This window comes from Oenanthe melanoleuca, chromosome Z, assembly GCF_029582105.1.
Source record: "Oenanthe melanoleuca isolate GR-GAL-2019-014 chromosome Z, OMel1.0, whole genome shotgun sequence".
In the NCBI taxonomy this organism is placed as follows: Eukaryota; Metazoa; Chordata; class Aves; order Passeriformes; family Muscicapidae; genus Oenanthe; species Oenanthe melanoleuca.
The window spans coordinates 75,951,344-75,972,000 of NC_079362.1; the positions used below are offsets into that span (position 1 = coordinate 75,951,344).

The 20,657-nt window shown below is 55.2% G+C and overlaps 1 protein-coding gene across 1 annotated transcript in view; it reads left to right on the top strand.

Annotated features, from left to right (window-relative positions):
• Nucleotides 1–17,853, top strand: part of MAPK4 (mitogen-activated protein kinase 4) — an 81,354-nt gene extending 63,501 nt beyond the window's left edge. Inside the window, exons 5-6 of the mRNA XM_056513702.1 lie at nt 9,384–9,585; nt 13,330–17,853. Coding sequence (XP_056369677.1) covers nt 9,384–9,585; nt 13,330–14,017 — 890 coding nt within the window. The 3' untranslated portion in view covers nt 14,018–17,853. The remainder of the gene's footprint in view (nt 1–9,383; nt 9,586–13,329) is intronic.
• Nucleotides 17,854–20,657: the final 2,804 nt, after the last annotated feature.

Genomic DNA, 20,657 nt, shown 5'->3' on the forward strand with positions numbered 1-20,657 from the left:
GGTTCCACAGCCCTGGGTGTGTGTGACACAGGTGTGCTGTGCTGGTTCCACAGCCCTGGGTGTGTGTGACACAGGTGTGCTGTGCTGGGGTCACAGCTCTGGGTGTGTGTGACACAGGTGTGCTGTGCTGGGGTCAGCCCTGGGTGTGTGTGACACAGGTGTGCTGTGCTGGGGTCACAGCTCTGGGTGTGTGTGACACAGGTGTGCTGTGCTGGGGTCACAGCTCTGGGTGTGTGTGACACAGGTGTGCTGTGCTGGTTCCACAGCTCTGGGTGTGTGTGACACAGGTGTGCTGTGCTGGGGTCACAGCCCTGGGTGTGTGTGACACAGGTGTGCTGTGCTGGGGTCACAGCCCTGGGTGTGTGTGACACAGGTGTGCTGTGCTGGTTCCACAGCTCTGGGTGTGTGTGACACAGGTGTGCTGTGCTGGTTCCACAGCCCTGGGTGTGTGTGACACAGGTGTGCTGTGCTGGTTCCACAGCCCTGGGTGTGTGTGACACAGGTGTGCTGTGCTGGGGTCAGCCCTGGGTGTGTGTGACACAGGTGTGCTGTGCTGGGGTCACAGCCCTGGGTGTGTGTGACACAGGTGTGCTGTGCTGGGGTCACAGCCCTGGGTGTGTGTGACACAGGTGTGCTGTGCTGGGGTCAGCCCTGGGTGTGTGTGACACAGGTGTGCTGTGCTGGGGTCAGCCCTGGGTGTGTGTGACACAGGTGTGCTGTGCTGGGGTCACAGCTCTGGGTGTGTGTGACACAGGTGTGCTGTGCTGGTTCCACAGCCCTGGGTGTGTGTGACACAGGTGTGCTGTGCTGGGGTCACAGCCCTGGGTGTGTGTGACACAGGTGTGCTGTGCTGGGGTCAGCTCTGGGTGTGTGTGACACAGGTGTGCTGTGCTGGTTCCACAGCTCTGGGTGTGTGTGACACAGGTGTGCTGTGCTGGGGTCAGCTCTGGGTGTGTGTGACACAGGTGTGCTGTGCTGGTTCCACAGCCCTGGGTGTGTGTGACACAGGTGTGCTGTGGTGCTTCCACAGCCCTGGGTGTGTGTGACACAGGTGTGCTGTGCTGGGGTCACAGCTCTGGGTGTGTGTGACACAGGTGTGCTGTGCTGGTTCCACAGCTCTGGGTGTGTGTGACACAGGTGTGCTGTGCTGGGGTCACAGCTCTGGGTGTGTGTGACACAGGTGTGCTGTGCTGGTTCCACAGCCCTGGGTGTGTGTGACACAGGTGTGCTGTGCTGGGGTCAGCCCTGGGTGTTTGTGACACAGGTGTGCTGTGCTGGGGTCAGCCCTGGGTGTGTGTGACACAGGTGTGCTGTGCTGGTTTCACAGCCCTGGGTGTGTGTGACACAGGTGTGCTGTGCTGGGGTCACAGCCCTGGGTGTGTGTGACACAGGTGTGCTGTGCTGGTTCCACAGCTCTGGGTGTGTGTGACACAGGTGTGCTGTGCTGGTTCCACAGCCCTGGGTGTGTGTGACACAGGTGTGCTGTGCTGGGGTCACAGCTCTGGGTGTGTGTGACACAGGTGTGCTGTGCTGGGGTCACAGCCCTGGGTGTGTGTGACACAGGTGTGCTGTGCTGGTTCCACAGCCCTGGGTGTGTGTGACACAGGTGTGCTGTGCTGGGGTCCACAGCCCTGGGTGTGTGTGACACAGGTGTGCTGTGCTGGGGTCACAGCCCTGGGTGTGTGTGACACAGGTGTGCTGTGCTGGGGTCACAGCTCTGGGTGTGTGTGACACAGGTGTGCTGTGCTGGGGTCAGCCCTGGGTGTGTGTGACACAGGTGTGCTGTGCTGGTTCCACAGCCCTGGGTGTGTGTGACACAGGTGTGCTGTGCTGGGTTCACAGCTCTGGGTGTGTGTGACACAGGTGTGCTGTGCTGGTTCCACAGCTCTGGGTGTGTGTGACACAGGTGTGCTGTGCTGGGTTCCACAGCTCTGGGTGTGTGTGACACAGGTGTGCTGTGCTGGGGTCAGCCCTGGGTGTGTGTGACACAGGTGTGCTGTGCTGGGGTCAGCCCTGGGTGTGTGTGACACAGGTGTGCTGTGCTGGGGTCACAGCCCTGGGTGTGTGTGACACAGGTGTGCTGTGCTGGGTCCAGCCCTGGGTGTGTGTGACACAGGTGTGCTGTGCTGGTTCCACAGCTCTGGGTGTGTGTGACACAGGTGTGCTGTGCTGGGGTCAGCCCTGGGTGTGTGTGACACAGGTGTGCTGTGCTGGGGTCACAGCCCTGGGTGTGTGTGACACAGGTGTGCTGTGCTGGGGTCAGCCCTGGGTGTGTGTGACACAGGTGTGCTGTGCTGGGGTCACAGCTCTGGGTGTGTGTGACACAGGTGTGCTGTGCTGGGGTCAGCCCTGGGTGTGTGTGACACAGGTGTGCTGTGCTGGTTCCACAGCCCTGGGTGTGTGTGACACAGGTGTGCTGTGCTGGTTCCACAGCTCTGGGTGTGTGTGACACAGGTGTGCTGTGCTGGGGTCACAGCCCTGGGTGTGTGTGACACAGGTGTGCTGTGCTGGGGTCACAGCTCTGGGTGTGTGTGACACAGGTGTGCTGTGCTGGTTCCACAGCCCTGGGTGTGTGTGACACAGGTGTGCTGTGCTGGTTCCACAGCTCTGGGTGTGTGTGACACAGGTGTGCTGTGCTGGGGTCACAGCTCTGGGTGTGTGTGACACAGGTGTGCTGTGCTGGTTCCACAGCCCTGGGTGTGTGTGACACAGGTGTGCTGTGCTGGTTCCACAGCCCTGGGTGTGTGTGACACAGGTGTGCTGTGCTGGTTCCACAGCTCTGGGTGTGTGTGACACAGGTGTGCTGTGCTGGGGTCACAGCTCTGGGTGTGTGTGACACAGGTGTGCTGTGCTGGTTCCACAGCTCTGGGTGTGTGTGACACAGGTGTGCTGTGCTGGTTCCACAGCCCTGGGTGTGTGTGACACAGGTGTGCTGTGCTGGTTCCACAGCCCTGGGTGTGTGTGACACAGGTGTGCTGTGCTGGGGTCACAGCTCTGGGTGTGTGTGACACAGGTGTGCTGTGCTGGTTCCACAGCTCTGGGTGTGTGTGACACAGGTGTGCTGTGCTGGTTCCACAGCTCTGGGTGTGTGTGACACAGGTGTGCTGTGCTGGGGTCACAGCCCTGGGTGTGTGTGACACAGGTGTGCTGTGCTGGGGTCACAGCCCTGGGTGTGTGTGACACAGGTGTGCTGTGCTGGGGTCACAGCCCTGGGTGTGTGTGACACAGGTGTGCTGTGCTGGGGTCACAGCTCTGGGTGTGTGTGACACAGGTGTGCTGTGCTGGTTCCACAGCCCTGGGTGTGTGTGACACAGGTGTGCTGTGCTGGTTCCACAGCTCTGGGTGTGTGTGACACAGGTGTGCTGTGCTGGGGTCACAGCTCTGGGTGTGTGTGACACAGGTGTGCTGTGCTGGTTTCACAGCTCTGGGTGTGTGTGACACAGGTGTGCTGTGCTGGGGTCACAGCCCTGGGTGTGTGTGACACAGGTGTGCTGTGCTGGGGTCAGCCCTGGGTGTGTGTGACACAGGTGTGCTGTGCTGGGGTCACAGCCCTGGGTGTGTGTGACACAGGTGTGCTGTGCTGGGGTCAGCCCTGGGTGTGTGTGACACAGGTGTGCTGTGCTGGTTCCACAGCTCTGGGTGTGTGTGACACAGGTGTGCTGTGCTGGGGTCAGCCCTGGGTGTGTGTGACACAGGTGTGCTGTGCTGGTTCCACAGCCCTGGGTGTGTGTGACACAGGTGTGCTGTGCTGGTTCCACAGCTCTGGGTGTGTGTGACACAGGTGTGCTGTGCTGGTTCCACAGCTCTGGGTGTGTGTGACACAGGTGTGCTGTGCTGGTTCCACAGCCCTGGGTGTGTGTGACACAGGTGTGCTGTGCTGGGGTCAGCTCTGGGTGTGTGTGACACAGGTGTGCTGTGCTGGTTCCACAGCCCTGGGTGTGTGTGACACAGGTGTGCTGTGCTGGTTCCACAGCTCTGGGTGTGTGTGACACAGGTGTGCTGTGCTGGGGTCACAGCCCTGGGTGTGTGTGACACAGGTGTGCTGTGCTGTGGTCACAGCCCTGGGTGTGTGTGACACAGGTGTGCTGTGCTGGTTCCACAGCTCTGGGTGTGTGTGACACAGGTGTGCTGTGCTGGGGTCACAGCCCTGGGTGAGTGTGACACAGGTGTGCTGTGCTGGGGTCAGCCCTGGGTGTGTGTGACACAGGTGTGCTGTGCTGGGGTCAGCCCTGGGTGTGTGTGACACAGGTGTGCTGTGCTGGTTCCACAGCCCTGGGTGTGTGTGACACAGGTGTGCTGTTCTGTATCCACCGCTCTGGGTGTGTGTGACACAGGTGTGCTGTGCTGGGGTCACAGCTCTGGGTGTGTGTGACACAGGTGTGCTGTGCTGGTTCCACAGCCCTGGGTGTGTGTGACACAGGTGTGCTGTGCTGGGGTCACAGCCCTGGGTGTGTGTGACACAGGTGTGCTGTGCTGGGGTCACAGCTCTGGGGTGTGTGACACAGGTGTGCTGTGCTGGTTCCACAGCCCTGGGTGTGTGTGACACAGGTGTGCTGTGCTGGGGTCACAGCCCTGGGTGTGTGTGACACAGGTGTGCTGTGCTGGTTCCACAGCCCTGGGTGTGTGTGACACAGGTGTGCTGTGCTGGGGTCAGCCCTGGGTGTGTGTGACACAGGTGTGCTGTGCTGGGGTCAGCCCTGGGTGTGTGTGACAGAGGTGTGCTGTGCTGGTTCCACAGCCCTGGGTGTGTGTGACACAGGTGTGCTGTGCTGGGGTCAGCTCTGGGTGTGTGTGACACAGGTGTGCTGTGCTGGGGTCACAGCCCTGGGTGTGTGTGACACAGGTGTGCTGTGCTGGGGTCAGCCCTGGGTGTGTGTGACACAGGTGTGCTGTGCTGGTTCCACAGCTCTGGGTGTGTGTGACACAGGTGTGCTGTGCTGGTTCCACAGCCCTGGGTGTGTGTGACACAGGTGTGCTGTGCTGGGGTCACAGCCCTGGGTGTGTGTGACACAGGTGTGCTGTGCTGGGGTCACAGCTCTGGGTGTGTGTGACACAGGTGTGCTGTGCTGGTTCCACAGCTCTGGGTGTGTGTGACACAGGTGTGCTGTGCTGGGGTCACAGCCCTGGGTGTGTGTGACACAGGTGTGCTGTGCTGGGGTCACAGCCCTGGGTGTGTGTGACACAGGTGTGCTGTGCTGGTTCCACAGCCCTGGGTGTGTGTGACACAGGTGTGCTGTGCTGGTTCCACAGCCCTGGGTGTGTGTGACACAGGTGTGCTGTGCTGGGGTCACAGCTCTGGGTGTGTGTGACACAGGTGTGCTGTGCTGGTTCCACAGCTCTGGGTGTGTGTGACACAGGTGTGCTGTGCTGGGGTCACAGCTCTGGGTGTGTGTGACACAGGTGTGCTGTGCTGGGGTCACAGCCCTGGGTGTTTGTGACACAGGTGTGCTGTGCTGGGGTCAGCCCTGGGTGTGTGTGACACAGGTGTGCTGTGCTGGGGTCACAGCTCTGGGTGTGTGTGACACAGGTGTGCTGTGCTGGTTCCACAGCCCTGGGTGTGTGTGACACAGGTGTGCTGTGCTGGGGTCACAGCCCTGGGTGTGTGTGACACAGGTGTGCTGTGCTGTATCCACCGCTCTGGGTGTGTGTGACACAGGTGTGCTGTGCTGGGGTCACAGCCCTGGGTGTGTGTGACACAGGTGTGCTGTGCTGGTTCCACAGCTCTGGGTGTGTGTGACACAGGTGTGCTGTGCTGGGGTCACAGCTCTGGGTGTGTGTGACACAGGTGTGCTGTGCTGGGGTCACAGCTCTGGGTGTGTGTGACACAGGTGTGCTGTGCTGGGGTCACAGCCCTGGGTGTGTGTGACACAGGTGTGCTGTGCTGGTTCCACAGCCCTGGGTGTGTGTGACACAGGTGTGCTGTGCTGGGGTCACAGCTCTGGGTGTGTGTGACACAGGTGTGCTGTGCTGGTTCCACAGCCCTGGGTGTGTGTGACACAGGTGTGCTGTGCTGGGGTCACAGCCCTGGGTGTGTGTGACACAGGTGTGCTGTGCTGGTTCCACAGCCCTGGGTGTGTGTGACACAGGTGTGCTGTGCTGGGGTCAGCCCTGGGTGTGTGTGACACAGGTGTGCTGTGCTGGGGTCACAGCTCTGGGTGTGTGTGACACAGGTGTGCTGTGCTGGGGTCACAGCCCTGGGTGTGTGTGACACAGGTGTGCTGTGCTGTATCCACAGCCCTGGGTGTGTGTGACACAGGTGTGCTGTGCTGGGGTCACAGCCCTGGGTGTGTGTGACACAGGTGTGCTGTGCTGGTTCCACAGCTCTGGGTGTGTGTGACACAGGTGTGCTGTGCTGGGGTCAGCCCTGGGTGTGTGTGACACAGGTGTGCTGTGCTGGTTCCACAGCTCTGGGTGTGTGTGACACAGGTGTGCTGTGCTGGGGTCAGCCCTGGGTGTGTGTGACACAGGTGTGCTGTGCTGGGGTCACAGCTCTGGGTGTGTGTGACACAGGTGTGCTGTGCTGGTTCCACAGCCCTGGGTGTGTGTGACACAGGTGTGCTGTGCTGGGGTCACAGCCCTGGGTGTGTGTGACACAGGTGTGCTGTGCTGGGGTCACAGCTCTGGGTGTGTGTGACACAGGTGTGCTGTGCTGGGGTCACAGCTCTGGGTGTGTGTGACACAGGTGTGCTGTGCTGGTTCCACAGCCCTGGGTGTGTGTGACACAGGTGTGCTGTGCTGGTTCCACAGCTCTGGGTGTGTGTGACACAGGTGTGCTGTGCTGGGGTCAGCCCTGGGTGTGTGTGACACAGGTGTGCTGTGCTGGTTCCACAGCTCTGGGTGTGTGTGACACAGGTGTGCTGTGCTGGGGTCACAGCTCTGGGTGTGTGTGACACAGGTGTGCTGTGCTGGTTCCATAGCCCTGGGTGTGTGTGACACAGGTGTGCTGTGCTGGGGTCACAGCTCTGGGTGTGTGTGACACAGGTGTGCTGTGCTGGTTCCACAGCCCTGGGTGTGTGTGACACAGGTGTGCTGTTATGGTTCCACAGCCCTGGGTGTGTGTGACACAGGTGTGCTGTGCTGGGGTCACAGCCCTGGGTGTGTGTGACACAGGTGTGCTGTGCTGGGGTCAGCCCTGGGTGTGTGTGACACAGGTGTGCTGTGCTGGTTCCACAGCCCTGGGTGTGTGTGACACAGGTGTGCTGTGCTGGGGTCACAGCCCTGGGTGTGTGTGACACAGGTGTGCTGTGCTGGTTCCACAGCTCTGGGTGTGTGTGACACAGGTGTGCTGTGCTGGTTCCACAGCCCTGGGTGTGTGTGACACAGGTGTGCTGTGCTGGGGTCACAGCCCTGGGTGTGTGTGACACAGGTGTGCTGTGCTGGTTCCACAGCCCTGGGTGTGTGTGACACAGGTGTGCTGTGCTGGGGTCAGCCCTGGGTGTGTGTGACACAGGTGTGCTGTGCTGGGGTCACAGCTCTGGGTGTGTGTGACACAGGTGTGCTGTGCTGTGCAGGTGTGGGATGCTCTCTCAGCCCTGCTGCTCTGCTGGAGGTGACACCTGTGGGATGTAGGATTCCTGCCGTGCACGCTCTCGGCTCTCTGAGGGGAGTGCTGCCATCTCAGAAGTGCCTGGTTCTGGTCTGTTCCTGGCTCCTGGGCTGTGGGCTGTAGCTCATGTCTTCCTTCCTGGCCTGTGTCAGGAATGGGGTGGCCACCAGGATCTGGGCAGTGACTCTTCCCCTGTTCCTGGCACAGGTGAGGTCCCACCTCCAGTGCTGTGTCCAGTTCTGGCCCCCTAAATTCAGGAAGGACATGGTGGGGCTGGAGTGCATCCAGAGGCGGCGGCAAGGCTGGTGAGGAGCTTGGAGCACAAGCCCTGTGGGGAACAGCTGAGGGAGCTGGGGCTGTTCAGCCAGCAGAAAAGAGACTCAGGGGTGACCAAATCACTCTCTACAGCTCCCTGAAAGGTGGCTGTGGTCAGCTGGGGTTGTCTCTTTCTCCAAGCACCAGCTGACTGAATGAGAGGACACAGTCTGAAGCTGCACCAAGAGAAGATTAGTTTTGGCGTTAGGAAAAAGTTTTTTACAGAAGGAGTGATAAAGAGCTGGAATGGTCTGCCCAGGGAGGTGGTGGAGTCACCATCCCTGGATGTGTCTACAGAAGGCTGCATGTGGCCGTGGTTTAGTTGAGGTTCTAGGGCTGGGTTGGACTCAATGATCTTGGGGGTCTCTTCCAACCCAGTGATCTGTGATCCTGTGACCCTGAGATCCTGTGATCCTATGATGGATCCTGTGATTCTGTGATCTTGTGATTCTGTGACCCTGAGATCCTGTGATCCTGTGATCCTATGATCCTGGGATCCTGTGATCCTGTGACCATGAGATCCTGTGATGGATCCCGTGATTCAGTGATCCTGTGATTCTGTGATTCTGAGATCCTCTGATCCTGTGATCCTGTGACCCTCTGATCCTGTGGTTCTGTGATCCTGTAACTCTGACTCTGTGATCCTGAGAACCTGTGACCCTGTGATCCTGTGACTCTGTGATCCTGATTGTGATCCTGAGATCCTGTGACCCTGTGGTTCTGTGGTTCTGTGATTGTGATTCTGTGATCCCGAGATCCTGAGATCCTGTGATCCTGTGACTCTGAGATCCTGTGATCCTGATTGTGATTCTGTGATCCTGAGATACTGTCACCCTGTGATCCTGTGATCCTAAGATCTTGTGACCCTGTGGTTCTGTGATTGTGATTCTGTGATCCTGGGATCCTGAGATCCTGAGATCCTGAGATCCTGTGATCCTGTGACCCTGTGACCCTGTGATCCTGTGATTGTGATCATGTCATCCTGTGACTCTGAGATCCTGTGACTCTGTGTTCCTGTGATCCTGATAGTGATTCTCTGATCCTGAGATCCTGTCACCCTGTGACCCTGTGATCCTCAGATCCTGACATCCTGTGATCCTGTCACCCTGTCACCCTGTGACCCTGTGATCCTGTGACTCTGTGATCCTGTGATTCTGTTATTATGATCCTGTCACCCTGTCACCCTCTGATCCTGAGATCCTGTGATCCTGTCACCCTGTGATCCTGTCATCCTGTGATTCTGTGATCCTGTGATTCTGACACTCTGTGATCCTGTCACCCTGTCACCCTGTGATCCTGTCACCCTGTGATCCTGAGATCCTGTGATTCTGTGATCCTGTGATTCTGACACCCTGTGATCCTGTCACCCTGTCACCCTGTGATCCTGTGATCCTGTGATCCCGAATCCTGTGATCCTGTGATCCAGGGGGGTTTTTTACGGGAGCTCCCTGAGGCTCGTCGTGGCAAGGAATCTGTTACTGCTTCTGAGCAATTAGTGACCTTGCTTGTCTCTGCCTGGCAGCCATCGATTTTCTGGAGAAGATCCTGACGTTCAACCCCATGGACCGGCTGACGGCCGAGATGGGGCTGCAGCACCCCTACATGAGCCCCTACTCGTGCCCCGAGGACGAGCCCGTGTCCCAGCACCCCTTCCGCATCGAGGACGAGATCGACGACATCCTGCTGATGGAGGCCAGCCAGAGCCACATGTCCACCTGGGACAGGTACAGTGCCAGGGCAGAGCCTGCCTCGGGTGCTCCAGGCAGAGTTTGGGTGAGCTTCAGGTCAGCCCCTGTGCTCTCAGCTGGATTCCACCGCGCTCGTTCCAGACCCCTGAAGGATGACAGGTTCTCCTTCTCTGTGCCGTGCTCTAACTCCAGCCCTTGCTGAAGCCTCCCAGAGCCTCACCATGGATTCCTCAGGGAATCCACCATGGGTTCCAGAGGGAATCCACCATGGGTTCCAGAATCCACCATGGATTCCTCAGGGAATCCACCACGGGTTCAAGAATCCACCATGGGTTCCAGAATCCACCATGGATTCCACAGGGAAACCACCATGGGTTCCATAATCCACCATGGGTTCCAGAATCCACCATGGGTTCCATAATCCACCATGGGTTCCAGAATCCACCATGGGTTCCATAATCCACCATGGATTCCTCAGGGAATCCACCACGGGTTCAAGAATCCACCATGGGTTCCAGAATCCACCATGGATTCCACAGGGAATCCACCATGGGTTCCAGAATCCACCATGCATTCCACAGGGAATCCACCATGGGTTCCATAATCCACCATGCATTCCACAGGGAATCCACCATGGGTTCCAGAATCCACCATGAGTTCCAGAATCCACCATGGATTCCAGAGGAAATCCACCATGGGTTCCACAGGGGATCCACCATGGGTTCCAGAATCCACCATGGGTTCCAGAATCCACCATGGGTTCCTCAGGGAATCTACCATGGGTTCCAGAATCCACCTGGATTCCACAGGGGATCCACCATGGGTTCCAGAATCCACCATGGGTTCCAGAATCCACCGTGGGTTCCACAGGGAATCCACCATGGGTTCCAGAACCCACCTGGATTCCACAGGGGATCCACCATGGGTTCCAGAATCCTCCATGGGTTCCAGAATCCTCCATGGGTTCCAGAATCCACTGTGGGTTCCAGAAGCTGAGCCTGCACACCCCAGTGGCCGAGCACCTTTCTGCTCCTGGTTTTATTCATGGCCTAGGTTGTCTCCATTTGGGTTTTTGTGGCTCTGTCCCTACAGTGCAGGTTACAAAATAACGTAATTGTTGTACCTTTTGGGGACACAGCCTGGTTTGGAGTGCTACATTCATCACTTTTCAAGCTGCATAAACCCTGTAGGCCACAGACCTGGGGGCCTTGTAAAAAATCCTGGATTTTTTAAATTTAAATTTAAACGTGTTGACGTTTAAATGGTTTGCTGAAAGCCATGCTGGAAGTTTAGGACAGCTCAAAGCCTTGAGCTGAGGTCTCTCACGTTCTGGGGGATTACCCCAGTTACTGGAGCAGGAAGGACAAAATAAGCAGCTCAGAATTAACGAGGTTCAGTTTTCAGAGTTCCTCCCAGCTGTGGGGAGCGAGCTGGCCGAGGATGTCTGCAGCATTAGCGTAGCAATTAAATCTCCTCGCCTTCCTGACCCACTGGATTTCACCAGCACTGAAAAAATTCCCCAGAGAGCCCGTTCCTTCACTGTCAGTCTCTCAGCCTGAGTGAACCAGCGCCAGGCTGGGAGCAGGATATCCACCTTGAGTGTGTCCCCACAGTCCCAGCCCCCTGCCAGCCCCCAGCAGCAGCTCCGTTCCTGGGGGTCACCTTGTCACCTGCTCCTCAGCTGGCTTTCCTGGGGTGGCACAAGGAGCTAAGAGGGGGCTGAATCAAGGCTGTGGGTTCTGCAGCACTGGCCAGGTGTTTGGGGGACGAGAGATTATTTTGAGGGACACCTGAAGAGCAGTGAGAAAGCCCCAGTGCCTGGGTGTAAAGGTGGTGTCTGCACCACTTAATTAGGGGCTTGTCTGCAGTTTCTTCTGTCTTCACTCAGAGTCAGGATTAAGAACACAAAGGAGATGAATTTTCTCATGTTCAGATTTGGTTGTTTATCAAATCTTACCTGAAGTACAGAGAGTTCTGCAGCACTTCTAGCTACCAGCTAAAAGTGAGCAAAGTGGATACAAGGTCCTTGAAAGCTAAACAGTCCAATAAAGAACTAACACACATATTATTTATACTTTTGACCCAATAGCCAAACTCCTGTGACCTGCAGGTCACAAAACTCCTACTGAAATCATGAGGAATAAAGAAGAACAACACAGAAAGAAACAACATCCAAAATCCTCCATGTTGTCCCATACCTATTACTATATTATAAAAGCCTCAAATTTAAAACTCTTCACTGTGTGAAATCACACACTTTTATTTTAACTACACACCAATGATTTTAACTCCACCACTCAAATTTGGAAGCCTTTTCCAAGGCCCCAACTCAAAAGCAGTGTTCTCCAGGGTGTTAGTGTCAGAAGGCTCAAAACTCCCAGGTTTCTGGGATCCAACAGCTGTGACAAGGCATTTTAAAGGAGCTCAGCCAGGAACCAGTAAATCAGGTGTCACTGGGAGCCGTGTGTTGTCACGTGGGTATTGCCAGGTCACTGTAAGAAAGAAGCTCAGCTGGCTGGAGGAGCCATCACTTAGCAAGGTGACCCTTCAAGAATGCTCTGGGCCCTTGACCTTGATCAGGACAAACTGGTGATGTCCACTCTCAGCTGGGCTTTAAGGTCATGTCTTTGGCTGTCCTGTCGCCAGGCAGGAAGGACTCACCCCCATCTGTGGGCTGTGGGTTATTAATGGTGTTAATCACATTTCAGTCCCAAGTGGAGGGGAGGTGATGGACGTCTAAAGGAAGGGGCCACTTAGTGGTTGTTGGGCTTTTATTCCTGAATCTCAGGCTCTTTATAAATGTTAAGACACAAGACATTTTATGACACAGGAAGGTTATCTCTGCTGCCAGCAAGGTGTTAAATCAGCCAGCAGGAGGCAAAGCCAGCAGCAGCAGTGCTGGTTTGGTTTGGTTTGGTTTGGTTTGGTTTGGTTTGGTTGGGTTGGGTTGGGTTGGGTTTGGTTTGGTTGGGTTGGGTTGGGATTGGTTGGGTTGGTTTGGTTTGATTGGTTTGGTTTGGTTGGGTTTGGTTTGGTTTGGTTTGGTTTGGTTGGTTTGGTTGGGTTGAGTTTGGTTTGGTTGGGTTGGTTTGGTTGAGTTTGGTTTTGTTTTGTTGGGTTGGGTTGGTTTGGTTTGGTTTGGTTGGGTTTGGTTTGGGTTGTGTTTGGTTTGGTTTAGTTGGTTTGGTTTGGTTGGGTTGGGTTTGGTTCAGTTTGGTTTGGTTGGTTTGGTTTGGTTTGGTTGGTTTGGTTTGGTTGGTTGGGTTGGGTTGTTTGGTTTGGTTGGTTTGGTTGGTTTGGTTGGTTTGGTTTGGGTTTGGTCAATTGGTTTGGTTTGGTTTGGTTTATTTGGTTTGGTTGGGTTGGTTTGGTTTGGTTGGGTTGGTTTGGTTTGGTTGGTTTGGTTGGGTTGGTTTGGTTGGGTTGGTTTGGTTGGTTGGGTTGGGTTGGGTTTGGTCAATTGGTTTGGTTTGGTTTGGTTTATTTGGTTTGGTTGGGTTGGTTTGGTTTGGTTTGGTTGGTTGGTTTGGTTTGGTTGGTTTGGTTGGGTTGAGTTTGGTTTGGTTGGGTTGGTTTGGTTTGGTTTGGTTTGGTTTATTTGGTTTCAGGTTTGTTTGGTTTGGTTGGTTTGGTTAGTTGGTTTGGTTTGGTTTGGTTGGTTTGGTTGGTTGGGCTGGTTTGGTTTGGTTGGTGTGGTTTAATTGGTTAGTTTTGGTTCGGGCCCTGCTGCTGCCGGCAGAGCCCTGTCCAGCCCGTGTCTAACCGCAGTGTGCTTGTCAGGTACCACATCAGCCTGTCCTCCGACCTGGACTGGCGGCACGACAGGCACGGCGACATGGACGAGGTGCAGCGCGACCCCCGCGCGGGCTCGGAGGGCGCGGCCGAGGAGGCGCAGGTGGACCCGCGGAAATACTCGCAGAGCAGCTCGGAGCGGTTCCTGGAGCTGTCCCACTCCTCCATGGACCGCGTGTTCGACGCCGACTGCGGCAGGTCCTGCGACTACAAAGTGGGGTCGCCCTCCTACCTGGACAAGCTGCTGTGGAGGGACAGCAAGCCCCACCACTACTCGGAGCCCAAGCTGATCCTGGATTTATCCCACTGGAAAAGGGCAGCCATAGCGCCCGCCGCCGAGCTGGCGCTGGAAGAGGAGCCGTCCAACCTGTTCCTGGAGATCGCCCAGTGGGTGAAGAGCACGCAGGCGGGGCTGGAGTGCCCCGGCTCCCTGCCCGAGGTGCAGGAGAGCAGCCTGCCCTCCTCTCCCCACCGCCTGCACCCCGAGCCCGCCCAGGTGGGCGGCGAGACCGACCCCGACTTCGACCTGGACGTCTTCATCTCCAGGGCGCTCCAGCTGTGCGCCAAGCCCGAGGATCTCCCGGACAACAAGCTCAACGAGATCAACGGGGCCTGCATCTCGGAGCACCCCGGGGACATGGTGCAGGCAGAGGTGTTCCAGAAGGAGCGGTGGTGAGGGGCCCCGAGCCCCGCTCCTCCTCCTCCTCCTCCTCCTCTCACTGCCCAGGGCTCCGCCGAGCGTCCCCTCCTCACACGGTACCAAATGCCTTTTTGGGGAAAGGCAAGCACAAGCCACACGCCCCTTTGATGCCTTGGAAGTGCTTCTGAGGGGGTCGGGAGGAGCGAGCGAGGTGCTGAGTTCCTTACACTGCCTTAACAATCTTGCCTTGCGATCTCTGGGACCTGTCTGAAGCTTCAGTGTTCGAGGGGAAAATGACAGAACGTGGTAGGTTTACAGACAGTAGTCAGATCAACTACTTTTCCTTTCTTTTTCTACAGCAGCTTGAAGTGACAAGGACAAAATTAACGTTTTCAGTGTGGTCAGATACCCTCCTGGCTGGTTCCCAAAACTTTGAGCCCTTCTGAGGCACCTGTGTGAGTACAGGTATGGAATAAAGTGATGCCAGCCATCAGCCAGCAGAGAATGGAACTAGAGGTAGAATTTGGCCATCAGACAAAAAAATAACTCTCTGAGAATGTTAATGGGGAAGAAATTTGACCTACAAAGTATGGGCCATTGGGGATTTGTTTGTTGTTTTTCTTTTCCAGGGAGAAGACAAAATTTTTGCTAAGTGCATTTTGCTGGTTTGTGGCTTCTGACACCAAAAGCTTCCGTGGCGCTGCAGGGGGTGCAGCAGGGGATGCACGGGGATCTGAGCTCTCTTTGGAGAGCCGTGTGATGCATTTCAGTGTGGCACCCTGGTGCTGCCAGCGCTGCCCGTCAGAGCAGCAAACCCCAGCTTGGAGTGAGGGCTGGGCGGGAGCTGGAGGTGCCACCAGCCACACGGAGCCAGCAAGGACTCTGCTCCTGGAGGAGGAGCTGGAGTGGAGCTGGCTTCCCTTCTGACAGAGACCACCTTCTGTGGTGTCAGACTCCTGGCTGGCCACCTTGCTCCCAGCGGGAAACTGTGTGTAAATAGATGAAGACACGGCTGATCTACTGTAACTTCTGTTCTCATCCACACTTCCGAGCACCTTAATAATTAATCAGCTAACGAGAGTTTGTATAGGGGAGAAATGTTCTGTACTTATATTTAATCCAGCTGGGCAGCTTTTTAAAGATGTGTAAATAGTGCCACACCAGACAGTCTCTGCTCTCCTCGCCATCCTGCTGCTGTGCTGCCCAGCACAGGGGCTCTGCTCACCTTTGTAAAAGAGAAACTGCTGTGTTCAGTACTGCAAGGCCCGTATTTAACTACTCCTGTGTGAATTATTTCTGCCCTTCTAACAAGCAATCCGCTCCGTGCTCTGAGATGTGAAGAAATCCCACGTGGGGCTCCCATAACTAGCAGCAGTGTTCCCTGTCCTAGCCCTGGTTTCTGTTCTTGCTGGGACCAGGCGCAGGTTTAGCTGTAGCAGGCCTTGACAAGCCCAGAAATGTGATTTTGCTGTGAAGATCTCACACCAGGGTGATGGAAATGCTGCTGTGGCTGATCAGCAGCGTGGGTGGGATGGGGTGCAAGTCCAGGGCTGGACATGGCACCTGCAAGGCTCAGAAAGGAAAAGCCATTGGTCTCCAGTCTTTGCTTTGAGCATTGGGACGTGCTCCAGAGGGGTTCAGAGAGGGGAAATGGGGCAGAAACAGAGGTTTGGTGTCTGCTGTGTTGCAGATGGTTGATATACCTCAGCTAAAGCTCAGCACTTTCACTGGTGGTGGGGGCAGAGCTCAGAGCCACAGGATGGGAGCAGAGCTCAGAGCTCAGAGCCAAGGATGGAGCAGAGCTCAGAGCCACAGGATGGGAGCAGAGCTCAGAGCTCAGAGCCAAGGATGGGAGCAGAGCTCAGAGCTCAGAGCCACAGGATGGAGCAGCTCTGGTCAGAGCTCAGAGCCAAGGATGGGAGCAGAGCTCAGAGCTCAGAGCCACAGGATGGAGCAGAGCTCAGAGCCACAGGAGAGGAGCAGAGCTCAGAGCCACAGGATGGAGCAGAGCTCAGAGCTCAGAGCCAAGGATGGAGCAGAGCTCAGAGCTCAGAGCCAAGGATGGAGCAGAGCTCAGAGCTCAGAGCTACAGGATGGAGCAGAGCTCAGAGCTCAGAGCCAAGGATGGAGCAGAGCTCAGAGCTCAGAGCCACAGGATGGAGCAGAGCTCAGAGCCAAGGATGGGAGCAGAGCTCAGAGCCACAGGATGGAGCAGAGCTCAGAGCTCAGAGCCACAGGATGGAGCAGAGCTCAGAGCTCAGAGCCACAGGATGGAGCAGCTCTGGTCAGAGCTCAGAGCCAAGGATGGGAGCAGAGCTCAGAGCCACAGGATGGAGCAGAGCTCAGAGCTCAGAGCCAAGGATGGAGCAGCTCTGGTCAGAGCTCAGAGCCAAGGATGGGAGCAGAGCTCAGAGCTCAGAGCCAAGGATGGAGCAGAGCTCAGAGCCACAGGATGGAGCAGAGCTCAGAGCTCAGAGCCACAGGAAGGGAGCAGAGCTCAGAGCTCAGAGCCAAGGATGGAGCAGCTCTGGTCAGAGCTCAGAGCCAAGGATGGGAGCAGAGCTCAGAGCTCAGAGCCACAGGATGGAGCAGCTCTGGTCAGAGCTCAGAGCCAAGGATGGGAGCAGAGCTCAGAGCTCAGAGCCAAGGATGGAGCAGAGCTCAGAGCTCAGAGCCACAGGATGGAGCAGCTCTGGTCAGAGCTCAGAGCCACAGGATGAGAGCAGAGCTCAGAGCCACAGGATGGGAGCAGAGCTCAGAGCTCAGAGCCAAGGATGGAGCAGCTCTGGTCAGAGCTCAGAGCCACAGGATGGGAGCAGAGCTCAGAGCTCAGAGCCAAGGATGGAGCAGCTCTGGTCAGAGCTCAGAGCCACAGGATGGAGCAGAGCTCAGAGCTCAGAGCCACAGGATGGGAGCAGAGCTCAGAGCTCAGAGCCAAGGATGGAGCAGCTCTGGTCAGAGCTCAGAGCCACAGGATGGAGCAGAGCTCAGAGCTCAGAGCCACAGGATGGGAGCAGAGCTCAGAGCTCAGAGCCAAGGATGGAGCAGAGCTCAGAGCTCAGAGCCACAGGATGGAGCAGCTCTGGTCAGAGCTCAGAGCCACAGGATGGAGCAGAGCTCTGAGCCAAGGATGGAGCAGCTCTGGTCAGAGCTCAGAGCCACAGGAGGGGAGCAGAGCTCAGAGCCAAGGATGGGAGCAGAGCTCAGAGCCAAGGATGGAGCAGAGCTCAGAGCTCAGAGCCACAGGATGGAGCAGCTCTGGTCAGAGCTCAGAGCCACAGGATGGAGCAGCTCTGGTCAGAGCTCAGAGCCAAGGATGGAGCAGAGCTCAGAGCTCAGAGCCAAGGATGGAGCAGAGCTCAGAGCTCAGAGCCAAGGATGGAGCAGCTCTGGTCAGAGCTCAGAGGCACAGGAGGGGAGCAGCACAGCCACAGCACCCTCTGGAAGCTCTCCTGGCAGAGGGAACGGCCCTTTGCTGCCCTGGGCTGGACCCCAGAGCTCAGCCTGGTCACTCCACGCCAGCGCTCGCCTCGCTGGGGTCGGTGGCCACGTCCCTGAAACCAGAACCCATTTCCATGGGCTGCTATTCTTCTGCAGAGGCCTGCGGGGCTATTGAAAAAAAAAAACCAGTTCTGCTTTTGAGTGTTGTCTTGCAGGCCCACAGCTGAAGTGTGAAGCTGACTCCAAGCTGCCACCACTCTGGATTTTCCATCTCGCTTCGTGAGCTCTGGTTCAATGTTCTTCTAAAACCTCAGCGCCACGTGCTGGGGAATGGGGATAAGAGGGATGGCTTTAATTTGTTACCTGAGTGTGCTTAGCTGACCACAAGCCAGATCTGTCTCTCATTTACAGAAATAAAGGCCTGAGCCTTCCTTGCGTGGCAGCGTGATTATTTTATAAATGGTTTTTATTTTTAGGTGTTTGCTCCAGTGGTAGTGTCTAGGTTTCGTCTGCAAGTCACTCAGGTTGGAAAGGACCTTTAAGAGTGGACATGAAGTGCTGCATCACATGAATATTTGCATTTTGGGGTTGCTTGGTGCTGGGCTGCTTTTCACCCAGCTTTGTTTTGGTTCAGGCTCTGTGGGTGCTCAGGGCTGCAGGGAGGGAATTTGGGCTGTGCCTGTAGGGAGGAATTTGGGCTTTGTTCCAGTGCCAGATCACCCACCAGGTGTTTCAGTAAATTTGCAGGAGGCATTAATTGAGGGGGACACAGGGGCAGTGATGATGATGGCGACACGGCGTGACCTGGGATGGGTGCACACCCTTGTGAAAAATGAGATTCTTTTTTTTTGGTAGATTTTAAAAGGTTTAATAGAAGACAGTAAGAGACAAACAATACAGCAAAAGGTTATAACAGCAGGTGTTTGGCTTTCAGCCCAGAGCACACCTGGTGCTTTGGAGACATCCCTTAGATTCATCAGCCCGTTACATATTCATAGACCCATCACACATTTTCAAACTTTTCTACGAACTATTTCCCATATTCCAAGAACTGTTTTGCACGGCCACTCCTTGAGTCCACCTTTTTAGACCATGCATGTTTCTTGGCTGTGGTATTAATTGACTTTTCTTATTAGTCTTAATTCGGGCTGTATCTTCAATTTCTGCAGATGGTCGGTGCTGGTAGCTGGTGTGTCAGTAGCAGCATCTTCACTGGGTGTTATCCAACCAAGCAGGCAGTTCACTCACCACAAGCACACTTTATCAGCTTATCCTACTCCTAAAGAAATTATATATTAAAAACCCTTTCAACACCACACCCTAATAATTGTGAAAAGCCAATACCATAACATGTATTTATAACAGCTGGTCTGGGTTTTACTTAAAGAAAAACAGAGGGAGAGGAAAAATCCCTCCCTGAAGCTCTGGGAGCTGCTCCTGGTGGCTCCCTGCAAGGATCTGTGCTTCCACCCACTGGCCAGGGGCTGGAATCCATCAGGAGATTATTTAAAAACTCATTTAAACGTCAGAAAGGCGCCTCACACGGTCCTGCTGCTGCCCCAGAGATTGTTCTTCCTCAGTCACAAAAATGTGGCTGTTTTTGCTGCAGTTTATTTTTGTTTGTTCTCGGGCTCAGCAGCTGTTAGAGCTGCGCTAACCAGATTTTAGGGATTTAACAGCACAGTAATAAAAATACAACTTCAGCTGCCTCTTGAGAGGGGCTTTGGGACATCCTGGGAAGTTTTCCCAGTTTTTAAACTGAAATCTGGGTGCCAGGGGAGCTGGTGTGTAACAATCATATTGCTAAATTCAGAGTAGGTTTTTATTTATAAAAATAAAAATAAAAATAAAAATAAAAATAAAAATAAAAATAAAAATATTCTGTCTTGAAGAACACAACCTTTTCATGAAGGGTCTTACTCTGCCCAGCCTTGGGTTGTGGTGGAATGAAGTGTAAATGAAGGGTCTCTGAATGGTTGCTTTCATTAATGTGAAAATTAGATGTTTTAGGAAGTTCATGTGAATTTTTATGAAGCTTTGGAGAGGAAATACCCAAGGGCATCTTTGATAGTGCAGGCAGCTCTGAAAAATTGAGTTAATTGCTGTGTGTGTCAACATTGCACAAAGTGTCTGTGTCCACCAGGGGTTTCAAACTCCTGGGCTGTTTCTGTTGGTTTGTCGGGGGTCTCAGGAGGGGAGGGGGGGCCAGTGGAACCCAGCCAGGTGCTGAACACTGAACACACTCCTGGAGCTCCCTCCCCAGCTCCAGCAGGGCCTGGCTGTGAGCAGGGCTGGGCAGGGAGCAGGGTTTCCATGGGCTCAGCAGTGTGACAGGCCAAACGGGGGTGACAGGGATAAAATTATTAAATACTCCCTGGAAAATAGGTGTGCTGTCCATCCCTGAGCCATGCTGGGCCTGAACAGGGCTGCAGAGCCAGCAGGAGTGTTCCAGGAGGAGCCCCCATGTCCTGGTTTAAGGACAGGTGTCTGCCAGTACAGGCAGGAGCTTCTCTTGGAAATGGAGAGTGTAAACCCAAATTATTTCCTCCAAATTAATATAATTTTGAAATTAAGGGGCTCTCAGGCAAAGATATGGGAATTAGAAATAACAGTTCTTTACTAGGAAAATTAAACTAGCAATGCAGTATTACACAGAACAATCCCAGCCCTGCCAGAGTCAGAATCCAAGCTGACACCCGTCAGTCAGTCAGGGTGTTGGCACAGTCCCATTCAATGGTGGCTGCATCCTCCTGCAGGGGCAGATGTGGTTCAGCTGGAGCAGTGCTCCTGGAGAAGGTGCAGTTTCCTCTGAAGCTCCAGGGATGATGTGGAAAGGTCTGGCTTTCCTCTGGAATCCAGTGGAAAGAAGGTGCCTTGGTGTCCAAAATGTCAGTTTTTCTCTGGGTAGGAAAGGCTTGGCTCCTCCCCTGGCTGGAGCATCTCCCATGGGATGATGGAATTTTATCAGTCATGCCCTGGGACTCAGTGGCCATGAACAGGAGATATCTCCTGGAGGGAGGATGGGCTGTGGGAAGATAAAGATGATTGCCCAGCTGGTTTAAAGATGGCCCATGAGCAGAGAATGTGTGCCAGGAGATCAGGGTCACTGCCCCAGCTGGCTGCAGCAGATGGGACAGAATAAATTCACATTTCTATCCACACCAACCCAGCACATGCTCACATAGCTGCATTTCCTGCCTAAACTGTTTGATTTCAGAGCTGTGCCGCTCCTGGG